This window comes from Mus caroli, chromosome 6 (assembly GCF_900094665.2).
Source record: "Mus caroli chromosome 6, CAROLI_EIJ_v1.1, whole genome shotgun sequence".
Classification (NCBI taxonomy): Eukaryota; Metazoa; Chordata; class Mammalia; order Rodentia; family Muridae; genus Mus; species Mus caroli.
The window spans coordinates 135,421,924-135,440,316 of NC_034575.1; the positions used below are offsets into that span (position 1 = coordinate 135,421,924).

General features: G+C 45.3%; 1 protein-coding gene across 4 annotated transcripts in view; it reads left to right on the top strand.

Moving 5' to 3' along the window:
• The window catches only part of Ptpro (protein tyrosine phosphatase receptor type O), a 207,381-nt gene that overhangs the window by 176,271 nt on the left and 12,717 nt on the right, over positions 1–18,393 (top strand). For all 4 annotated transcript variants that reach the window (XM_021164482.2, XM_021164481.2, XM_021164483.2 and 1 more), the window contains 5 exons: positions 8,549–8,639; positions 10,155–10,231; positions 11,021–11,155; positions 11,398–11,520; positions 17,347–17,501. In XM_021164482.2, coding sequence (XP_021020141.1) covers positions 8,549–8,639; positions 10,155–10,231; positions 11,021–11,155; positions 11,398–11,520; positions 17,347–17,501 — 581 coding nt within the window. The remainder of the gene's footprint in view (positions 1–8,548; positions 8,640–10,154; positions 10,232–11,020; positions 11,156–11,397; positions 11,521–17,346; positions 17,502–18,393) is intronic.

An 18,393-nucleotide genomic window follows, 5' to 3' on the forward strand; every position in this document is an offset into this window, starting at 1 on the left:
AGGGGAGAGCCCAGAGAGCTCAACTGCGGGGGCGGGGGGGAAGGGAAAGAAGAGGAGCGGGTTCAAAGGTGAGGAGATGGGACCAGGAGGCGCCATCTTTGAAAAATCAAGCACAGTCGGGAGGATGGAGGATTAAAAGCAAACTGATGCCTGGCATCAAAGTTACCTCCCAGGGACTTTGCTGTTCCCAGGTGACATGGACCATCGACTGCAGACAGCAATCAGGGTGGGTGGTGGGCATCCATCCCTGTATTTCCTAGGTGTGTGATAGCCGAGAGCAGGGTGCTCATTAAGCTAGGGTTCCAAGCAATGCTGTGGAATGCATGTTGCCCTTTGGCTTTTCTTTCTTTTGAAACCTGGGGGTTGGGGGGAGAGTTGCTCATGATTCGTGCAGACAAAGGAGGACACGGACCACACTCCCTTCCCGTGAAGCACACGCTGAGTATCGGACCATGTGCCGCCACAAGCAGAAATGAGCTGATGGGTAGAAGGGACTGGGTCCTTGCTTTGCCTCACTGTGGCTCCCAGCTCTCAGAAGCCTTGCATGCCTCAGGCTCCAAGGCATCTGCACTGACCCGTGATCCGGGATAAAGGGAAGACTGCGATGTTTCTAAGTTTGGTAGTTTTCTTTTTAAGTCTAAATTCTCTTTCCCATTAAAGTGGCTGGTTTTATCTAATTTATTTTTTCCTTATCTTTTTTTTTTTTTCTTCACCACCCAAGAACCGCTTTAGTTAACAGAGCCCAGAAATATTCTAACTGAGGACATTCTTTCAGGGAGTTTGGGGATGAAAAAAAATCTGCAAATGTTTACCTTCTTTTTTGATATAGTAAAAAATACTTTAGTGTGTGTGTGTGTGTGTGTGTTTCTACACATGCCATACCGTGTATGTAGATAAGAAGACAACTTATACAAGTCAGCTCTCCCCTTCACCATTTGGGGCCCAATGAACCAGCTCAGGTCATCAGGCTTGGTAGCAAGAATCATCATCCACCAAGCCTTCTCACTGACCCGTGGATCTTATTCATTGCCAAATGCAAAGCCCCCTAACTACCACCTGTCTTCATAAACTCACATAAAGCCTGGCCAGTTACCTATTCCCTGCTGGTGCCTATGGGATTACCAATGTCACCTCCCCCTCAGTGTTACATCTCAAATAACAGAAATTCAATTGCAATTGGGGGTCTACAGTAACAATGGCATTTCAGAAAATATGTCACTGGGAGAAAGAAAATTTTAAAATATTGATAATAAGCCAAAATTCTGTAAAAATGAATAGCCGAATGACTATAGTGGTAGAGATGAAAATAATGGTATGTGACTTGGCCACACCTTTCTGTGAAAAAAAAAAACAAATTAGGAAAGAGAGGAGTTTTCCACCCACAGCTTTCCTGGTGGGGAAGGCAGCAGAACCATGCTGGAGGCTGGGTATAGGAACTTGCAGTTTAGGCCATCAAATCAGAGTTGAAATATTACTGTGTCTCAGAATTGTGTACTCCTTTTGAAGTTCAGGACTATTTTTCTGGTTTGAAAATAAAAAGAATGCTTTTATGGTAATGGGAACATAATTCTAATCAGCGCTTACCTAAGTAAAGAAGGCTTTATTGAAAGGACATTAGTGTATCTCCTGCAAGCAGAGAAAGAGTTTAGTAGCTAAACCTTCCATGGGTTTCAGAGATGGCTGGAAGTTCAAGCCAGATCCCTGAGAAAGCCCCTTCATTTCTCACTTCTGCTCCCCCCTGGTCCTGCCTTTGCTGTCTTCCACTGCAAGGCAACTTCTTTTTACTACTAAATAAGGAAGGGTCATATGAGATCTTGCAAGCAACTTAGTGTGACTAAATTGCCCTAAATGAGGGACAGCCATGTTCCTGGACAAAGATGGAACACTGCAAGAGCCAAACCATAAGCAATGTATGTACTAGCCTCAAAAACCCATTCAGATACATAAAACAGAATTGTACACCTTACACGCTAAATGTTCAATTGACCATGTGCCTGGCTTTTTTTATGCATTCAATGTATATATGAACATTTTAATTTAGCTCATAACATTTGTGTTTGCATGTAAGGATTTCTATATATTTGGCCACTAATAAGCCAATACTGGAGGGGGGGGGGAGTCTTTTCAAACCTCAGTTTCTTTACCTATAAGATGGGTAGGTTGAACTAAACTAGTGATTTCCCACTGAGCAAGAGCTGACCAGTCCCTAAGGAGGGTAGTGATGTGTGTGGGTGGCTTTGGGTGGAGGCTACTAACTATGTTTAATGAGAGAAGAGCAGAGGAATGTAATTCTCCTCAGGGTGTGCAATCGGGAATTGTCTTCGGCTAGTCGCACTCCTGAAAAAACACTGGGCATCATGTAGAGCACAGGTCAGCAGGGTTTGCCATGCCTGTCTATTATGGTTCTCCAGAAACCCAATGGGATGTGTGTGTAGAAGCAGCGGGGTTATAGAGAGAGCAGGTTGTCTTAATGAACTTGCTTATGGAGACTGGAAAGTCTAGGCCACAGGGAAGGCTGTCCAGCTGGTGAACCACGGAAAAGCTGAGACTGCAGTCCTGAGTCTGAAGGCAGGAGGGAGCCGAAGTCCCTCCTCCATGAGGAATTTGTTTTCCCTCTTAATTCAATCAATTGATTGGATAAGGCCTCCCTTTGTGCAAATAGTAATCTACTGCGTCCATTAAGTCCATCATACCCTCATTCACCACGTTCATAACGAGCTCTCGTCTGCTGTGTGGTCAGGCACCTGGGCACTACAGCCTAGCCAAGCAGACATATAAATGCAGTCATTGTTTCCTTCCACCCTGACAGCCTGTCTTGGACTAGCATTGGCTCAGCCAAGGGCCCACACTGGCTGGGTTTCTTTTCTCCCTGACAGTCTCCAGTCCATTCTCAAATCTTCACAGCCCACAGTGCCTCAGATTGAGGGGTTTTCTTCACAGTTTTCCAGGAAGTATTTACTCCTGACTGTGCTCTGTGTATACACCTGACTTTCACACAACAGGCTTCAGATTTTCTATGATTTTTTTGTATTCATAATTATTGCAACAGAACAGGGAAAATGCTTCTAGTTATAACAGTACCCACCCAAGAGGGTATAGGATGCCTGAATCACTTGAGTGTAGCTAAGCCGAGTAGCTGAAACAGGTTTTTGCTCATATGAATACTACTTCTATTCATTTCCATACTAACACTGAAAGATCAAACGTGTATTGAGAAATTGCACCATTTGTAATCATTATGCAAATTGAAGATAATGTCTGGATTTACATATATTACCAATACAGCTATAAGTCATACATGAAGCTATATGACTTTCTACTTCGTATTCACTGAATAAATTCCCTCCATATTCAGTATCTGATTGGGAAGCTGTGAGAAAGATTGAGGAGTCTTCTGACAGAAATATACATCTTCCTTTAAGGAGGCTGGGAACTGGTAAGAGGACAGCTTCATTTCTGATGTTTCTGGTAAGAAAGCTTCTACAGAACCAGACCTCAGAGCTTGAGGTGGGGACATTCCATGTAGCCCTTGCTTTCCCATTGATTGCTGGCATTTTGGAATTCATTAAAACACAGGTGGAGGACCTCATGCTCTTTGTTCAGCAATATGGCTACACATAGAACGGTGCAGCATCCTACAACTTGTACAAGTGACTCTTCCCGATAGTGATGACACCTCAGCCTGCCTCATACATCACCTCAAATCTCCCCATCACCTGGGGTTACAAGAGCTTTGTTTCCAGCCTTGACTTTTCCCTCTCATCCCCCCAGTCCTAGAATTTGATCTTTTCCTAAGAGCCTCTCCTAGCACTGCGGCATTGGTTTGTGTACCATCCCTAATGAGTTGCATCTTGGTCTCCCCATCCTTGAGAGCTACTGTAGACATCCAGGGGGTTGATATCTTTTATCTCTACCCTTCCACTACCCACCCATCAGACTCCCGTCTGCGCCGTATGCTTTCCTCGAGGTTTGTGTGATGCATCGAATTATGTCCACACACACCTGCCGAGGCCCCATTGTCTACCTGCCACAGGATGATATCTCATTCTCAGATAGGACCATGATAGATGGAGATAGTTAAAATGGCCAAAGGTTAAGAGATCATACTATATGTGGCTGAGCTGTAGGTAAATGTCCAATTAGAAGCTAATGAAAATGAATGAGATATCCTCACCACAGCCATCACAGAAGGGGTGTGGTCCTGCTGATACCTGGGTTTTTGATTTATGCACTCCAGAGCTAGGCAACAATAAATTTATTTGGTGTTAAGTCACCATAGTTGTAGCACCTTATTCCAACAACCTCAGAAGGCCCAGACAGTGCCGCACTAGATGAGAGCTTACTCTCTTCATCCCTCTTCATGGCCACCTGAAGATAAGCACACACCACAATTCTATTGTGCCATTAGCTTGCTGCAGATGGGCCCTCTGCTCTCCCCCACCCCCACCCCCCGCCCCTTTGTCTTCCCTGTGGACACGGGATCTATTGGCCCAAATGCCTTGCATCTAATGCCCAGTCTGTTCCAAGGTCAGTGCTAAGTACCACCATCTGCTGATGGTGTTGCTAGCTCTAAAAGCCTATGCTTGCCTTATGTGATGACAGGCTGACTGTGTTCTTCCAATCCATGGAAGGCCTTGCCTCGTTGACAGTATTTAAGGATGAGGCCCTTTGGAGGTAATTAGGATAGACAGAGTAAAGGAGCTGGGATTCTAGTGGTGAGGTTAATGCCTTAATATAAGAGAAACTAGTGAGTTTGCCATCTTCTTCTTCCCCTGGGCTTCACGTTGATAAGACATGGGAACACACAGAGCTGACAGCTGCTTACAAGGCAAAGATTAACAAGGAAATCTACATTGTTGGCAACTTGGTTTGGGGCTTTTCAGCCCCCATGACTATGAAAAATAATAGCATCTTTTGATTAAAACCTCAACTCTGTGATGTTTAGTTGTGGCAGTACACACACACACACACACACACACAAACACAGAGACATGTACACATACACAGTGCATGTTTTTACTTTCTTTCTCTGGAGTTGGGTGCTTCAACTGTCTCTGGCCCAATATAGACTGCCACTGGTCTTGGTGCCTCTGTTAGGCCCCTAGCAAGTCATCACAGTGCTCTTGGCTTGAAACAATAGATCTGTGCTCCCCAAGTCATCAGATTCAGGAGCTGAACGCGCTCCCTTTGGAGCCTCCGAGTGTCCCTCCACTGGCAGCTACATCAAGCCAGATTCTAACCAGTCTCTACGTGGCTTCTCCTCTGGCAATCCATACAGAGTGACTTATCCCCACAGACTTTTACAAAAGGTCTTTTACATTCATAGGTTGTGACATGGACACAGCTCCTTGGAGAACACCATTCAACCCATGGGGATGTCTCCAGTAAATAAAAAACATGATTGATTATATCAGAAGCAAAATGGGCAAACAGAAACTGGAAAATGATTTATGTGGCTTCAGCCCGTCACCCCTACACTTTATCGTCATGAAGATTTAAGCCTCTGCGGTGTCTCTATGTTTAGAGAGAAACTCCCTGCAGAGTGACTGAGCTGGAAACTTGTTTGGTTTTCCACTCGGTGACAAGCTAAATTACAAAGCCTGCGGAGTTGCTCGCTTGGCTTGTATGCCCAGCTTTGGCTCTGCTGAAGTTCTACTTGGCTAATTTACATTTACAGTGTTCAGCCAATTAAGCAGCTCTTACCAACTTAGGGCATTTTCAACTGGGACGGCAGCACTGAATTACAGGTCTCTTAGAGAGTGGGTGTCCACGTGCTCAGCCAGCTCTCCAGCTCCGGGTTTGTTTCCAAGGTTTCTTTTGTATCCGAGGCCTTTCCTAGTTACTTTTTAGTCTGTGTCCAAATTGTGGGTGGGAAAGCTGAGAAGAGTTGTGACTCTGTCCACACAAAGGCGAAGAAAGGAGTCATTATAGACCCAGGTCAGGCAAAGCAAAAACAAACACAACCACACCACCGTTGAATGCTTCACAGTTGGTGTTCACGGGGCAATGATTGTCTTTGTTGAGTTTAATAATTCTGTTTGCTATTATACAAGCCAGCAAAGGATGGGAGAGTTGTAAGATTTGTCTGAGGATGGTTAAACTTACATTGACGATTTTTGAGCTGCTTTCAAAAACACCGATCCTTTGTAAGTGGCACACACAACTAAGGAAGATATTTTGAAAAATAATCTCTTTTGGACAAATTATCCTTTATGGTTCTTTCTAAAGAAAGTCCACTTGTAAAATACCTTAATCAATGGAAGAAAAAAAAACCCATAATTTAAATAAGCTCATGATTACTCTAATTAACCTTAAAAAATAATGCTGATTTGGGTTAAGTTTTGCAAAACTAGAGATTGTGTGTGTGTGTGTGTGTGTGTGTGTGTGTGTGTGTGTGCATCTCACAAGAGTAATATAGCAAGCCACTGGAAAATTTGTGCAATTACAATGGCAGTTTTCTGCTTTATAAGGACACTAGTGCAAAGGTTTTTTATCTGAAATGGGGAAAAATTTAAATTTGTACTGAGGCACCTACTTGCCAGTTCATCTTCAAGAACGACTGACTACCTCGTAGCCCAAACAGTGTAAGATTCTATAATCTTGAGAAGCAAAAACTGATGAAGCATCAACAAGAAAGAAACACTTGGGCCACTGAGGTTGCTCCATCCAGGCTGATGGCAACTGTGCAGGCCAGTATTGAGTGACAGCAAGGATCTCCATCTTGAAAGAGGCCCAAGACCAAAAGCTGGATTCCCGGAGCATGGGCTCTGCGAAGAATGCTTGAATGAGGATGAAACACAGGATGAGAGGGCCTCTCTTCTCATCAACGTCTCTTCCCTTAAATGTCTCTTCCCTTTAAAATCTTTCAGAGATCCACAGATTCCTCTTCCAGAGTAGTCCTCTAGCTTCAGATTCCTTAAAGTAACCATTGAGAAGAGACTTGAAGTGAGACACTCGGGTGCTTTGCTGCATCCTTTGGGGCTAGGAACAGACTACCTTGAGTAAAGTTAGAGAACTCCAGAGTTCAGATCAGCAGTGCCTATGGAGAGGCCTTGCAAGAGGGGTGACCTGTAGTCGTAGCACTCAGGAGGCAGAGACAAAACACCGTCAGGCCAAGCTGGTGAGCTACCCTTGCTAACTGGCTTAGTCAGAGACCCCGTCTTGGCAAATGGAGTGAAGATCCATTAGGGAAGCCACCATAGCCCTCTGCCTCACCACACGGGCACACCCACATACATGCCAACACATCATTACACATACATGCACACCTTACACATACACATGCAAAACACTGAATTCATTCAGTGTAAGCAAAATGTATAGCAGCTGGTTTCTCAGCGGCCTCAAGAAGCTTATAAAAATGATGCACGCTATGTTAAGTAAAACCAAATACCAAGGGTACACACACACACACACTGCGCATTCACTTGCACTGACACATACATAAAATAAAAACAATAAAAATGCATCTTGGAGTCTTTCAGGATATCGCTAGATTTGCTCCTTCAGTGGTATATGGTACAAACCCAGAAACTACCATTCCAATAGGAATGGGGACTGTAGGACATCTGGGAGTATATAACCACTTTTTTTAAAAATAAAACACCGGGATAAACAGCTGAAATGCCTCTTACAGTCGCTTAATCTTGGTTGTCTGCTTATAGGAAAAACACCAATGCTTGCTGGGGTAAGGGCGATGGTAAAGACACCCAACAGGTCAACAGATGTCCCTCCAGTGTGCTGCCTTCCGTTCTAGGGCTTGCCTCCACGTTCTGATCCATCTTTGTTCTTCGGGTCCCGTCACCAGTATTTAGAGACTGTTAATCCACTATTTTACAGTGAGGAGATTGCTTCCTGTCCTCACTCCACCCTCTCACTACTTGTTTGAGGCTTCTCTCTATGAGAAAACAGATCCCCACATTTCCTCACGAAATAGGAAAGGTTTATGTGAATGGCCTGTACGTGAGCTGCCTCCCTTATCATAATCCTGGAACATGTGTTCATTCCTAAGCCTCCCTCCCTCCATCTCCCACACAGATCTCTACATCTCTGAATGATGTGTGAGAAGCCCGAGCTCTCTAGATGTCACAGTGGGCAGTGCTTCACTGCAGTCAGGCTGACAGACAGCCTTTAAGATCTGAGCCCCTCCATGCTTAGCGTTCACACTCACAGGTCCGTGGCTTCGCTGGAGTGATTCTACTTCAGGCTGTGGGTGTCAGTCAGGTTGTCTCCTCACCCAGACACTAGCAGCTTTCCTGCCCACAAACTCTTTCTGGCTGGTGGTAGAGGACAGGAGAAGAAACCGAATTAAATAAGCCCATAGTGAATTTCCGATTTCACCCACGTTCTACCCACTCATTGACTAGAGCGAGCTTACAAGAACAGAGTGGATCAGCAAACACACTCTGCCCTTAGAAGGAATCGCTATGTTATCAGCTAGCCAAGGGCATGTTGAAGTTTTATCCATGAACAGAGTCCAAGGTGAACAGTAAGCCATCCAATCTGCACCGTGCACAGAAACTTCAACCTTACTCTCTCTTGTTTGCAGGAGTTGAAGTTGATTGGACTGGATATTCCTCACTTTGCTGCAGATCTGCCGCTGAACCGATGTAAAAACCGCTACACAAACATCCTGCCGTGTAAGCTGGCCACTAGCCCTGATCCCAGCCCCGTCTTTTAAAGGTCAAAGCTTTGTCACTGCAGCTTAATCAGTCTCGCTCTTTCCCAGCCAGACTCAGGTGTGGTCTGAACCGCAGGGCCAGCGCTGAGGCTTCCTGGACCTGGCAGGTGCACTGGTCTTACTCAGTGGAGGGGGGACATTCATGACACTGCTTTCACACAAACTGCATCTGAGCATTGGACTCTCCCTCCCACTAGACAAATGACTCTAGTCAGCTAATGACTGCTAAGGAAGGGAGAACTGGACTCCCCAGGGGAGAGCTCCCTGTTTACCCAGTTCCAAGTGGTCAGTGCTGAACTTGTTTTCATCTAAGCAAAACTAAATAAACCGAGCAGGTTGTACTAACATATTTATTTAGCTAACAGTAATAATCAAAGAAAAAGAGCCCATGAATTTGAAAGGGAGTCCAGTGGACACCTGGTTACTCTCAAGAACCAGAGATTTTCTTTATGAAACTCAACACCACAGAGAGTAAAAATACATCAATAAAGAAAGGTTTGAAAAAGAAGTTAGCAGTATAAACTAGAATAAGTTAAAGGAAAAGAGGGGGGAGACATAACCATGACAAAAAGCCGAAGTCAAAGAGGCCAACAATAAGACTATAACACACAAGAAAGGGTAACCTGGGATTGGGGCTGAGGAGAGATAGCAGGAGAACACCACAAGTCTAGGGAGTCTAAAGACACTGTGAGGACTCTAGTTAACAACACTGTGTGGAACACCAACAGTTTTACAATGGAGTAGCCTTTACACACTTTTCCACACAAAGAATAACAATATGAGATGGCAGATATGCTTAACTCTAGTAGTCATTTCTTAATATGCAGACAGGTGAACACACACAAGCACACACACACACACACACACACACACACAAGCATTCTCCTTAAACATTAAATTTCATGTCTAGCAACAAAAAAATTAAACTAATATGTATAATAGTAATTTCAAAAGGCCCATGTGACTTCCGTTCTCTGGGTAAATTAGTGGATCCTTTGGCTGTCGCTGCATGAGAAGGGAATCATAAATTTCTATTAACACACGATGGCATTCCATATGGTCACAAAGACATTGCAGTTCCTGCCTGAGGCACTTGCAGATGACTTTTCCAGAGATGGAAGAGCTGAGGATGTAGGTACTGGCTGGAAGATGGTCATGTGTTAGCAAGAAGGAGAAGCTAACACTACAGCAGGTTCCCTCCCTCCGTGGTATTTGATCTAACTTCGTATCTGATAGAGACTGTTAGAATGAGTTTTCCTTCCATTCTGAATTTATTTTAATTAATTAATTTTAAGACAGGGTTTCTCTACGAAGCCCTGGCTGTCCTGGAACTCACTCTGTAGACCAGGCTAGCCTCGAACTCAGAAATCCACCTGCCTCTGCCTCCCGAGTGCTGGGATTAAAGGCGTGCGCCACCACCATTGCCTGGCCCATTCTGATTTTTTAACGTATCTTTTCTCTTTGCTCTTCATAGATGACTTCAGCCGGGTGAGGCTAGTCTCCATGAACGAAGAGGAAGGAGCAGATTACATTAATGCCAACTATATTCCTGTAAGTAGAAGTGAAGAAACCCACTCAGCCAAAGCTCAAAACCACACAGTCCGGGCAGTGGAAGGCCATAGGGGCTAAGGGTACGTGAGACGAAGAGCTGTCCCCACCCAACAACTGAGTACCAGGAGCGTAAGCAGTTTCTGCTATTCCTGTCTCAAGTCCAGGATGCAGTGCTTCTCGTCCTTCCTAATGCTGCAACCCTTTACCTCATGTGGTGGTGACCTCACCCATAAAATCATTTCATTGCTCCATCACAACTGTAATTTTGCACCGTCATGAGTTGTAATGTAAGCATCTAACATGCAGGATATCTGATATGGAACCCCTGTGAAATGGGCATTTGAACCCCAAAGGGGTCACAACCTGCCGGTTGAGAAGTGCTGTCTGATAGAGGGAAAGGCTCACAGGGCCCTGTGAAAGACTACCAGAGAGGAAGGAAGGTCATGAAGGGCCTCTCCCCCGTGTTTAGACTCCAGAGCCCTGATTCAAAGGGCTACCGCTGCACACCTGTGCACTTAAAGCATCGGTTAAGACTGTGGTTGACATAAAAGGTGTGGACATGATTTGATAGGCTTCTACAACGTAGATCTTAAAGCCACACCAACCCATATAATCCCTCTGATTACCACTTTCATGATAAGCTGAAGGAAACGTTATATAGATGTGTGTGATCCTCTGCCAACTTCGTCATGAGCAAAACGTCAGCGGTCCTCACAGGTGTAGAACGGCCAACAGCGTTTGGCAGTGGCGGTGGCTGGGGAAGTATTGAAGCTTTCTCTCTTCTTTCAGGGATACAACTCACCCCAGGAGTATATTGCCACCCAGGGTCCACTGCCGGAAACTAGAAATGACTTCTGGAAGATGGTCCTACAACAGAAGTCCCACATCATCGTCATGCTCACTCAATGCAATGAGAAAAGAAGGGTGTGTACCTATTCGGCCCAGTGCCCGATGGCCATGGCTGCCCCGTTCACAGCCCTGGGTGTGTGTCCACTGTCAGGAAGATGACTGAAGTTGCTTAGTTTTCCCCTTCTCCATGGGGCTGCATGATTCTTTTGAAAGGAGGATCATTGCGGCCCTGTCGTGAGCACAGACTCCATCTAGTTCTTCCCTGGTTTCTCTTTTGTTTTGCTTTGTCTTTTAACAGTGCATTACTGTTGCCTCAGGTAAAATGTGACCACTACTGGCCATTCACAGAAGAACCCATTGCTTATGGGGACATCACCGTGGAGATGGTCTCTGAGGAAGAGGAGGAAGACTGGGCCAGTAGACACTTCCGGATCAACTATGTAAGTTTCCAACAGATTCAGGAAGGGTGGTCCCCATCTCTCCATCTCACCAATAAATACCACCCACACAAACCATCCTTGTGTAAGATTGTGAGCACTTCAGGCTCTGTCATGCTGCTGCCTGCAAAAGACAAAAAGATCTGCCTTTCAGTACAGTTACTATTCCTACCAAGGGTGGTTTGGATGCAATGCTGCCTTCAAAGGCCAGGAGATGAAACAAAGGCCTGCACTGGTCCACCTCAAACTTGTGCAAGGCTGTTAGCCACAACCAGAGAGGAAGGTGTTCTCATCGCTTAATCAGATAAGATGGATAGCAGGCATGGGAGGCACAGGTACATTTCAAATTAAACATTGTTTCCAAGGCTTGCTAGTTTGAATTTTGTTCTGTGAGTTTCAATCTCTTGACCTCCTTAAGTGTGGTCCCAGGCCTCTCTTAAAGTTAGATAGAGTTCCAGAAAGATCTGTTTTCCTTGCCTTGCTTATGTCTCTGTGGAAAAGTCTTTCAGCTCAGGCTGATCATGTCTGTGCTAGGCTCCAGGGTCGGGCTGCATGTCTGCCTCACCAGCAGGCTGTTCAGGAGAGGCAGAACCCAGTCCGTTATAGGAGTCGGAGCCCATGTTTCCCTGATGAGAAACAAGGGGGTCTGGGACAGATGCTATGGTTCTCAGCCTCCAGTGTGGGAGTTGGAAATGGGGGTCTGAGAGTTTGCACTCCCCCTCAGGACATTTATGTGTCAGGCAGGAAGCGAAAGACAGCCAAGGGATGGGGACCAGATCTGGGTTGGTTCTAAGTGCTGAGAGAGTACAGAGTGGCTAGAAAAGAGAAGGCCTTCTCCAGGAGAGTTAGGTGTGGCTCTTTATCATAACCCCCAACCCCAACCCCAGTAATCCTTGATGAAAGAGATGGTCCTCCTTCCTTGTTCAAACTGCTTTATTTGATGGTGAATGTGAATGCAGGGTGAACCAGGGATTAAATACCTTTTGCCGGAAGGAATGGCCAGGAAGGGAAGCTCATTGGCTAAACACGCAGGGCCTATGTATATACTTCTTTAGCATGGAGAAGTATCTCCAGGGTTTTATCTACATGACAACTGTCATGGTCTTCTCAGTGGGGTGTCATGGTTATATGTTATAGAACAGGAGTTTGGCAGGGAGCTGGCCCCATGTCTGCTGTTCTCAATTCTGAGATTCCCTGGGGTTTGGGCCTGCTCAACCTTACCAGTTCTTCTGTCTGGTGACACAGTTCACTTGCCCCACACTCCAGTGCTCATTTCAGCCACAGCCATGCCATTTTCTCTTTAAAGATAAGCATTCCATAGGATATAGTTTGTACTAGTGTAGTCCCCTTGGAACAGGCTGTCTGTTGAGAACAAAACTTCACTGGGAAGCCCTCGTGCCCTGTTCTTTCCTGCACAGAGACAGGCCTTCCTGGTGGTGCCAAGCAGGAGAGAGCATACTGACGCTTGTGGAACAGACAAATTCACCCCCTGCCTGTTTTGTAAAACCCCATCAGCTAAGAGTGGCTTCTCTGCTTTCAAATGTTGGCAGAACTGGAGATGTCGTCAGGCAGCCTGGAAGGTGCATGCCAGTGCCTGAGTTCCTTCTTCACAAAAAATGCATTGAACGGACTGGGAAAAGGTAGATAACATTTCATATGGCACTGGCCGTTCACAGGTACGGTGGCACTTACCAATCACCCAGCACTTAGGAAGCTGCGGCAGGAGCGTCGGGAGTATAAGGCTAGCCTCGATGCCACAGTGAAACCCCAACCTCCAAGAAAAAAAAATTAAAGATTGTGTCACAGGAAATATCATCTGTCGAGTATGTGAAATTCAAATTTCAGTGTTTTGTTGGATCACAGTCCACATTTGTTTAGGACTTATTATCTCTGCCTCATGGAAACCAAATGGCTGCAGTCATGGCAAATCTACTAAAAGATCTACCTGGACTTTCCAGAAAATATGTGTTGAATCTTTATGTGGACACAGATTACTCATCACAACAACAGCATACGCACGCAATTAACTACGCGCTTACTGGTATTTATAAAAAAAATGACACACACACACACCCCAAAAGAAAAGAAAAGTTTACATACACACACACACGAAGGAAGGAAGGAAGGAAGGAAGGAAGGAAGGAAGGAAGGAAGGAAGGCAAGCAAGCAAGCAAGCAAGCAAGCAGTTTTTAACTACTAGTTGTTGGCAGTAGCTTTCCCTAGGGTGTGTGAACAAATCTAGGCACACCCCAATGAGCATGTAACAGGCTGTTGCATCTGTTTCTTTCTTCTAAATTGCCCAGTTCGTCCTGTTCCCCAAGCAGGCCACTTGTCTTAGTCAGGGTTTCTATTCCTGCACAAACATCATGACCAAGAAGCAAGTTGGGGAGGAAAGGGTTTATTCAGCTTACACTTTCACATTGCTGTTCATCACTAAAGGAAGTCGAGACTGGAACTCAAGCAGGTCAGGAAGCAGGAGCTGATGGCAGAGGCCATGGAGGGATGTTCTTTACTGGCTTGCTTCCCCTGGCTTGCTCAGCCTGCTCTCTTATAGAACCAAGACTACCAGCCCAGAGATGGTCCCACCCACAAGGGGCCTTTCCCCCTTGATCACTAATTGAGAAAATGCCTTACAGCTGGATCTCATGGAGACACTTCCCCAACTGAAGCTCAATTCTCTGTGATAACTCCAGCTTGTGTCAAGTTGACACAAAACTAGCCAGTGCACCACTCAAATGAACTGTCCCTCCTTTATCTGGCTTTCCAGGTCTGAGGCTCTCAGCTCCTTCCTGCCTACCTCAAGTGCCCTGCGTGCCCCTCCATGTAAGCACACTGCCCTGACAGCTTTCTTTCTTCTTCTCTTCCTCTCACCAGATACCAACAGTTTCACCTGCAAGTGCTCTGTCTCCCAGGAATGAATGAATCAGAGAATGAGCTATTTCAAAACTAATAAACCACTATCCAAGTCAATAGATTTCCTACCAGAGGTGACATTTTACAATCTTAACACCATTTAAACTGAGTTTGCCTTCTGGGCTGTTTCTGCAAGAAACAGTGCAAACTGCTAAAGAAGAGAGAACAAATCTTTCCCAGGTTTGCATCTGGAAACAAGAAAAAAACAAAACAAAACCAAAAACAAAATAAACGTACAGAATACAATCTAGGGTCTGTTCTCATGCCTATTCCCTGTACAGGGAAGACTTACACAGATCACCTTGTGATCAATAACATGCTTCTTGTCCTTGGTCTTAAATGATTGCCCCATCCTTCAATGACAAACATGAAGTTTCAACAGCAGAAATAAAACAACAGTGTTTGCCTATAGGGCAGTTCAGGGGTTACAAGTGTCTGGTGCCCTCTTTTGGCTGTGAGCTGACAGTTTAAATTAGTCAAAAAAAAAAAAAAAAAGATCTGTATGACCCAATCTTTTCCTCTTAAGTTTTTGTTTGCACCCACCCTTCTTGCTTTGCTCCATACTGAGATGGGTAAAGTTCCCGGGTATCTTCTCAACAAGATCAAACCTGTAGATGAGAAAAATCAGAGTGAGATTTATTTAGCAGAGTGAGTACTTATTTAGTATAAGCAGGTCAGCTCAAACAGATGCGTTTTCTCATTTAAATAAGGAAAATGACTACAACACCGGCTTGCTACTTCCCAGGACATGGAGACTGCTGTGAATTGAGTAAATATCAACAACTTATCCATTCCTGTGGACTCTGAGCCTTGCTAACTACTGAAAAGCCTGTTGCCAGTTCTGTGGCCATACCTGGCAGCTGTGGGGAGACCAGAGACAGTTCTGTGGTCCTGCCTGCGAGCCATGGGGAGAGGAGGGACAACAGTCTGGTGGTCTTCCTCATTTTACATCCACTTGTACTTTTCAGATGACTGCATTTTCAGATTGGCTGCACTGGAATGTGGCCATGCAGAGATGATGTGAGGATCAGCGCGTGGACAGAGCTAACATGTTTTGTGAGCCTTTCTAGACAGACCAAGCTAGCTGATGTCTAACTTTAAATATGCAAGGTGTCAAACACCTGCTCTTCTACACCATTTATTATGCATGGATTACTTTGAACACTTTGTGCAGCCCGTGGGTGGCATACAGTGCCAAGGGGGCAATAGATATAGCTGAAGAAATGGGATTTTTCTCTATAAATCTTACTATGAATTTGCACATATTATTTATATAAAAGTCTACTTGTATAGATGCAAATTCTGCTTAAGTCTGCTCAGCTTTGCTCTTCACAATTCATTCCTCTTTGCTTCCTGAATATAAACTTGAGCTCCGGACCTTCCAAGGTTTTTGCTAGAATATTCTACCCAATGGGTGGATTGTAGGGTCTTTGCAGGCTTGAGGAATGAACCAGAGAGTTGAGAAGAGCCTGGTGTGGAAACCAGCCTCCCAGTTAATAACAAGAGACCAAATCATTCCTCTAACTCATTGGAGACGAAATGGAGTCGACCTTGAGGGATCCTTATCCTGGTGGCTATAGCTCTAGCTTAGAGAAAAATTCAGTGCACGGGCCAATATGAATAGGCTTAATATACTATCGGGGTAACCCACCCCCACACATATTGTATCAACTTGGCTATGAAGTTATGTCCCTGTTTTCTCAGTTGCTAATTGTGCCAGCAGCGCCTGCCTGGCAGGATATATAAATGTTTATCACTTCCTCCCCTGCCCAAAAAAGAAACCTAGCTGCCTGGAGAGAGGAATCTCTCCCACTATGTTTGCAAATAGCTTTTCTGTATGGGAAGGAAGTGTGGAATTTGAGGAATAAAGAACTGATGGCTGGAGCAGGGACTGACCCAGCAAACAGGCAACAACCTTATACTATATGGATGTGATGTCTCCGTGTCTATATAATCAAACCCCAAGCAGGGCCCCCAAAGTCCCACAATAATATACAAACTGACTTACCTTAGAACAAAGCGTACAAGTGACCGAGCAGATGGGAGCCAGTGCTAGTGGTGACACAGTCATTTTGATGACTGTGACCTGTCACATGCACCACCCGTCACTCTCTTCCTGTGCTTAGTGTCTGTAGGCCTGATACCAGCGGTCCTTTCTAGATACAAGAAAACTGAAGCCCAGTGAGTCTGCTTTGGACCAGGTTTCCCCATCTCAGATCTCAGAGCAGGACTTCTTCGATAAATGCCTTTCGTGGTTGTTGTTGTTTGAAAAGTGTGTTTTTGGCAAATATGCAAGGGTCAAAGGAGCGTGCCATATACAGCTGTGGATGCAGCTGGAGTCGGACCTCAGTCAGAGCCCCTGAGAATGCTGGGGGTGTGAATGCCACTGTGGAGCTGGCCAGTTCCGATGGAGAGATGGATCATTGCTCACTGGTGATGCTTTGTCACATGAATGTGACCTCTTGGGAATTTACCAGGAAAGCTTGTTGTCTAGAGGATGTCTCTGAGTGAGGGACCAGTGATTTGACTAGCAGGGAAAGTGCTAGGCTGGGCTGGCAGAGAACTCTAAGTAGAACAGCAGTAGTAGCTTCCAAAATTTTACTGGCCAGGGCTGAGACAGCTCATAACTGGCAGAGTCAGGGTGCCAACCCGAGTCCGCATAAGCAGACTACTACTGCTACTGATGGTAACAGATAGAGGTTAACCTATGTGTCCACCTCTTGTGGCTTCATACAGCTACAATTAACCTTTTCCCTTGGGACCTGGTCAGGACCAGGGAGGTGCTCAGAGCTCAGAAGAGATGGGTAATGAAAGGGAGGTCCCTTTAGCATCCCCTTGGTCTCCAACGGTGGCTCTGGTCAAGCTAAGTGCAGATGGGGTGACTAATGTGTGAGCTTTGGCATTTCTTGCCCACAGGCGGATGAAGCGCAGGACGTGATGCATTTTAACTACACAGCCTGGCCCGATCACGGCGTGCCTCCAGCAAATGCCGCGGAGAGCATCCTGCAGTTTGTGTTCACGGTGCGACAGCAAGCTGCCAAGAGCAAAGGGCCCATGATCATCCACTGCAGGTACCCTCAGCTGCCATTCTCTGTTCACTACCTTTCCTACCGCTGTGGCAAAAATACCCGAGAATAGCTCCTTTAGGAAAATTGGCTGAGCTCAAGGGTTTAGTCTGCCTTGGTAGGACATCAGGGTGGTAAGGGCTTAAGGCAGCCACGTCATGAAGCAGAGAGAGGTGAATACTGGTGGCGCCCAGCATTCTTTTTTATTCATGCAAAGGCTACAGCCCATGTAGACGTGCCTTCAGGTCACCCCAGTCAACCTGTCTAGAAACGCCCTCGCAGGCATGCCAGGGGGTTGTCTCCAAGGCAAGTCTGGATCTTTGACAGTATTAGCCATCATAAGAAACATGGGTTTTTTTTACCCCCATCAAACCTTGATCAGATTCAATCAAAAATTATTATTTTAAAATACGAACTTAGTTGCTGTTTTGCTGTAAACACCGCCTACACTTACCATTTAGTTATTTCATAACTCTACCCTGTAGAATTTTTTTTTCAATTTGCTCTTTTTGAGACAGAATCTTACTTTGTAATCCTGTCTGGCCTTGAACTCACTCTTTAGCCCAGGCTGGCCATAAACTTGCAGTGATTCTCCTGCCTCAGCTTTCTGAGTTGCAGGGATTGTAGGCATGAGCCACTACGACGAGCTTAAAATATTATTGTCCCAGTTTTAAAAGCAAAAGGACAGGAGAGAAATACAAAGATTTTCAAAGGTTAATTCAACTAGAGCACAGAGAAATTAAGATTCTAATCTAGACGCACGGGTCCTCAAAGGTCAGTGTCTTAGTCAGGGTTTCTATTCCTGCACAAACATCATTACCAAGAAGCAGTTTGGGGAGGAAAGGGTTTATTCAGCTTACACTTCCATACTGCTGTTCATCACCAAGGAAGTCAGGAC